At 39.2% G+C, this 6,146-nt stretch overlaps 1 protein-coding gene across 1 annotated transcript; it reads right to left on the bottom strand.

Annotated features, from left to right (window-relative positions):
• Positions 1 to 4,855: 4,855 nt before the first annotated feature.
• On the bottom strand, positions 4,856 to 5,506 carry coa4 (cytochrome c oxidase assembly factor 4 homolog). The gene is made up of 2 exons (XM_076273975.1): positions 5,453 to 5,506; positions 4,856 to 5,338 (listed from the first exon to the last, which is right to left on the bottom strand). Exon 2 carries the CDS (start codon positions 5,327 to 5,329, stop codon positions 5,084 to 5,086), a length of 246 nt encoding a protein of 81 aa, XP_076130090.1. The 5' UTR covers positions 5,330 to 5,338; positions 5,453 to 5,506; the 3' UTR covers positions 4,856 to 5,083.
• Positions 5,507 to 6,146: the final 640 nt, after the last annotated feature.

Raw genomic sequence — 6,146 nt, 5'->3', positions numbered from 1 at the left:
TGTTCAACAAGGAAATATTACTGTAAAATATGACTGAAAATACTTTTATTCAGAATATATACAAACATACTCAATGTATTGTCTTGTGATCCGTAATTGCGATACAGAACTAAAATGACTATAGGCCCATGGGCGGATTATGAACTTTCGGGCCCCTGGGCCCAGATGTATTAGGGGCCCCCACCTATTGTCATATATGTGGGAGAGGGGGGGGTTTAGGGGGAACATTTTTAATTTGTTTGATGTGATTTCCTGTATTCTGGTGCATTTTGGGGATGGCTAATACTAAATTCAATCAGATTCATAGCCTACATCATGATTTGTTGATATTGAGGCAATGATTCCATGCAAAGGCTTGGGCTTCAGGGCCCCCTGACCCCTTGGGCCCCTGGGCCTGGGCCCGGTAGGCCCGTGCAGTAATCCATCCCTGACTAGGCCCTTTACTCTTATAACTACGGAACTCCTCATGCTGGTGTCCTCAAGCTGGAGTGTGGTGAGCGTTCTGGCACAAAATGGCTACCGTGCATCACCCAGGTGGGTGTTACGCATTGGGGGTGGTTAGTGAGGTTCCCCCTTCACTATAAAGCACTTTAAGTGCCTTGATAAAGGGCAATATAAATCTTAGTTGTTGTTGTATATCAGAGTGATTTGTGAAAGGCTGAACCATTCACGTCTCCATCTTTCAAGTCCGAGCACCTTCTAATCCTGGTCAATACCTTAGCAGAAATGTAGGTTTGCTAAATCAGCAGCTATCCCAGCAGTGGTTATTGTATGAGTTCTACCCATGACAGTGTGATGTTTGCTCTTGCTTTGAGTAGATGAAAGGCAAAGCAGGCAGCACAGTACCCCACTATAGCCTACATCGCAAAATTATGCCCTGACTGTCTTGCTGTGGGTCTTACCTCAAGAAAAGTCCTTTACAGATAAAATGTGTAACAAAGAGGTTAAATATAAAATATAGATAACTACAGCACCTTCCACAATTATTGGCACCCTTAGTAAAGTTGAATGATGAAAAATATTTTTTTGGTTATTTATAGTGGATGATCTGGGGGGTATTCCAAGTATGTGCACAAACCTGGGTAAGTGGTAAATCTCCTGCAACAAGAGCCGTATGGTATTGTTAGGAGAATGAAGCCATACAGCTCTTCTATTAGGAGATTTACCACTTACGTAAGGGATAATGTATGGAACGCCGGTCATTATCGGAAAAATAAGTCCCGACCCATATATTTTTTAGCGTTCAAGCCAATGGATATGGTGAGCTACATGATAAGACACGCAAAGTGCCTATAGACCTACTTGTTTGGAACATGTTGATGTTTGGCATTACATTTGTGAAGTCTTCAACTCCTGATGTCACCTTTCAAAGTCTACTCGACAAGTTTGTCTTTGACAGGGGTGTTTTGTTATCATGTAGGCCTAGCATTTTAGTTTCAATGGTTTCATGCTCTCATGTGCCAGCAATTCACTACATACCACACGCTGAGGTTTCTGTCCTATTTTTTCCACAATTTAAGTGAATCCATATCCTACTTCAAATATTCAGGGTCATAACCTATTTGCGCTTAGCCTGCCACTAAACTGATGTCTAACATGACCTGTCATATAAACATTGTCTATGTCCATGGCAATGACTGACATACGAATAAAGTCTATCAAAATAAAGGTCCAATATTAGATCTAATACAGTAACATTTAAAAAATTTTACCACAAACTCGGCGACCCACCTGGAAACGGTTCCGGTTCAGAGCGACCCCACAATATTCCTGGTTCTGGTGGACTCATATTGGGTTTTAAATCAATACAGCCATAATATAACAATTTATGTGAAAATACTTATCGATGTTTACTTTAGCTCAATTACAATGATATAGACATAATTTCCAAACATAGCATATCTTTTCTTTTGGCAGACATTGAAAACGGTTCCCACAGACCCAAACACCTTACGAGGGCTATAATAATTAACTCCACACAAATCAAGTCAAGTCATGTTTATTTATAAAACACTTTAAAAACAACACCAGTTGACCAAAGTGCTATACAATAAGAAAATTGAGAAAAGTAAGGAATGATCAGGCGTCAAAGCAATAACAGAGAAGTTAGTACAAATAACAGTCAGAACACACAAAAGCAGGGGTAGCAGTACAAACAAACATAACAGTAAGTTATGTAAAAACAAGCAGTAAAAAAACAGGAGCAGTAAAAAAAATTAAAGCAGTAAGTTATGTAATATAATAAAAGTTAAAAAAAATATTAAATAAAATATTAAATATTAAAAATATTAAAATAGAAAATAAAATAGATTGAATAAGCACTTATACTGAGTTAAAAGCCAGGGAGTGAGTTTAGTGATTTAAAAACAAGCAAAGAAGGAGCCAGTCTTATGTAGTGGCAGCTCATTCCATAGTTTAGGACCAATTACTGCAAAGGCCCGATCGAAATACGCAAAAACAGCCGTGGAAGACTGTCAAGAACAGCTATGTTATCCAAGACACAAAATGAAAACAATTGAAATAAATCCAAACAAAAGAAAGAACATCATGTAATAAGCCCAAAATTCTGTTTTAATGTCTAAACGCAAACATTGAAAGAATTTTCAAAAAAAAAAAACTTCACTTTGGTTGGAGTTTCTCAAAATAACTCTTTTCAATGACCAAAAACTGATTTTGTGTGTGAATGAAAGGACAAAATGCATAGAAAAAGTTATGGGATAGGAGACCAGTTGACCAAGGGAGGCAATAGGAACCTATCCCCACTATATGGTGATGGAAACGGAGAGAAGTCTGTCACATATTTGAAACTACAGTAGACTGGCACAAATACCAGACTAGAGTTTGCAGGGATGGAAACATTTGAAGCGAGACATGATGGAAGAACACAGGAGGAATATCCTCCACAGATTTTTCAAGACAATGGGCCTTACTACCCTGAATACAACCATGCAGGCCACACTGAGAATTGAGGAACAGAGGCCCACGCCACATCCTGGTGTGTGGTGCACGGCTTGAATCCCTGATGTGATGGAAGAAGGGAGGAGGAAAATCCTGATCTGGACATATGTTTTAGATCATTAACTTACTCAATGACCCAATTATGATCCCTTTTTTAGTGTCTTGGCAGGGCAGAGGCAAAACAACACACATTAGGAAGTTGGTATGAGTTTCTTTTCAGTATAGCCATTTGTCTATGTGTGTATGCCAAATGCACCCTGAGAAATGTTTGCTGCCAAATACTTCACGTTTCACTTCATCTGACCATTAAACATGACACCAGGCCAATCAGCATTTAGCAGATTCAGCCATTTACATCTGTAGCTAAATGACAGGAAAGCCATTTTTCCTTGCATGTATTCTAAAACATTTAGAAGACATGCCAGGAAAAAGCATGTAGGTTGTGTCTCATTCATTCATTCATGCATTCAATAATTTATTTACTTACTGACTTATTTAGAGACTTGTTGACTCTAAGGTGCTATTTGTTCCTGTAACTTTCCAACAGTAATCCTTATAACTGTTGCCTGTCATACCATCCATCCTTATTGTGCATGGGGACAAAATAAACATGGGTTACTTTCCATTATTTTGTCACAGTTCCAGTTGATTTGGAGTTCTTAATTATTGTTTTAACTGTAGATATGGGCATTTTCAGGCAAGTATCTATTTTATCATAGCCATTGCCTGACTTAGGTCAACACTCCCCTTATTTGAATGGTGTGTTCGCTTGCCTTTCCCATGTTGAGGAATGATGGATAGATAGGTAGGTAGATAGATAGATAGACACTTTAATCCTACAGTACTAATCAGTCCAGTCCTTGCACTGTGTGCATGTTCAGGCCTTTGCTCCTCTGTCCTCCACCCCCCCCCCCAAAAAAAAAAAAAAGTGGTTATACAGTCTGATGGCATGAGGGACAAAGGACTTTTTTTTTGTCTCTGTTCTGCAGTCTCGAAGAAGTAATCTGTCTCTGTTAGATAGCGGAGTGCAGGGGATGGCTGGCGTCGTCAAGGATGGTCAGTAGTTTATTCAGTGTCTTTTTTTCCACCACCGCCACCAGGGAGTCTAGCTCCATGACGACCACAGAGTCAGCCCACCTGATCAGCTTGAGGGTATTTGACCTCTATCACTTTATTTCTATACAGTGAATCAGGAAGTCATGAATTACGACACTTTGATTAACTTAAAATAAGTTACTTTTTTGGGGGGGGGGGGGGGGTGCCTATAATTGAGGCACGTGTGATTTTCTGGAGAAAACAATCTTAATATATTTTTTTCCTTCAGAATAAATGTACTTAATGCTTGGGATGTTTCTAATTTGTTTTCAGTTAAGCTAATTGACCAACAAGTCTCTTATGGCACTTTTTATTCATCTTTACCAAGTGTCCCAATAAGCTTAGTTGTGGAGGGAGCATAGGCCTACGTTATTTTCACTCTCAGGATTTATGGGCAGCATGATTCATAGCCTAAGTAGACTTTAAGTTCAGTCTGTTGCGGTGTGTTGTCTAGTCGTGTAAATCCTGAAAAAGTCATATTTTGCAGGCCTGAAAACGTCTTGAAATTCTGTGAATTCTTGGAAAATTTGGGAAAACCCATGGAATTCTTAAATTCGTATACTTAAATTAACTGTAGGCCTAAACTCCAGTGATGTCTCGGAATCCAAATTTCTGCAACATGTAGGCCTACAGTTTTAATCACTTCAACTGAAATAATATAATCACCAGAAATTAAGTGTTACATTTTCCAAACTGCTAACTGAAGTATCATATTTACAGCTTTATTCCATCTTATTGTAGGCCTACAATTGTGTATGATTCTGCCAACCATGGTCGTGTTGCTGTCATTGTAAGCGACATAAATATTCAACATAGCTTTATTGTCTCCTCTCCATACAATTTATTGTGAATTATGTGGGCTACAACAGACGGGGGCTATGGCGATTGCCTTGGAGTAGACAGTGGGAAGAAAACAGTAAGCCTACGTACTTATTCGTGATCTTTAAAAATCTCCGATTATGGTGGCCGACTGCTGGGCTGGTAACGTAAATGTTTGAGGTCAGTTTGTAACACACCCTACGTCCCACGTCTATGTAGTCGCATCACTTGGGTTTTGACTTTTCCGCAGCAGTTCTATCCGTGCCTTCTGGAATGCCGTCATACATTCTTTAAAGTTCTGCACTTCAGATTGACACTTGCGCCAGTCCTGGTGCTCAGCCATGCATTCCTGAACACTGTAGTGAAGCGCGGCACAGCCCGTTTTCGATATCATTTTGTCCACAGGATCATCTTCGTCCTCACTCCGACTACGATCATGTGGCGATGGGGATGACATTCTATTCAACTGGATTCAAAGACACAAGCACACGTTAAACATCTCATATCATGCCAAAAAAACAGCAGCGCACATTCATGGTTTTGAGAGCTTTTGCTATTGTAATTTCATAATGCCGCTTACCGACACGTTTAGATAACCATAAGAATCCTGATTTAGTACTTCGGGGATGTTTGAGTGAGGGACCGTGCAACGGAATATTATGTCCGACGGGGAAAGTAAACATTGCGTATGGCGCCCTCTGCTGTTCACTTCCAATGCTTTTAGGTCTGCAGCATATATACAGTCTATGGTCTGCACGTTTGACCATTGTGGTAATACATGGATTTCTATGGAACGTCAAGAAAACATGCGGGCGCAACCAAGAGGCAGAAAGCACCATAGAGGCGTGTATAGAAACAACAGCCATGGTCAGAGGTAGCCTACAATCTCAAAGCAAAGCCACAGAAAAAGTCTAGGTGCATTTCCTTACAAACAAAAATTAGAAAGAATAATGATTGCAAACTGTTTATTTTCCAAGCAACTAAGCAGTGATGTCAAGTGTGTTTGATGTTTGATTGTAAGCTCGTGTATTTTATAAAACTTGCATATTTATGTTATCTGTGATCATTTAACAATGAATACATTTATATGATACATTTCAGATATTTCAAGACCAAAACTTCACAGACAAATACATTTTATTTTGACAGTCAAACTCTATTTGTGTGTTTGTTTAAAAAAAAAAAGAAGCAAAATATACACGTTCTTGTTAGGATATACGGGACAGCATTACGACAAATAATGCAATTAGTACCACTAAGGCATTCCTGCACAC

Source organism: Alosa pseudoharengus, unplaced genomic scaffold, assembly GCF_046254945.1.
Source record: "Alosa pseudoharengus isolate Yale_2024_CS ecotype anadromous, Long Island Sound unplaced genomic scaffold, YU_APseudo_1.1 YU_APseudo_1.1_scf_8, whole genome shotgun sequence".
NCBI lineage: Eukaryota > Metazoa > Chordata > Actinopteri > Clupeiformes > Clupeidae > Alosa > Alosa pseudoharengus.
This window is presented reverse-complemented; position numbering and strand designations above follow the sequence as displayed.

What these genes read in the sequence shown, in the direction of transcription:
- coa4 (XM_076273975.1), bottom strand. Translation starts at nt 5,329, where the DNA reads ATGTCATCCCCATCGCCACATGATCGTAGTCGGAGTGAGGACGAAGAT.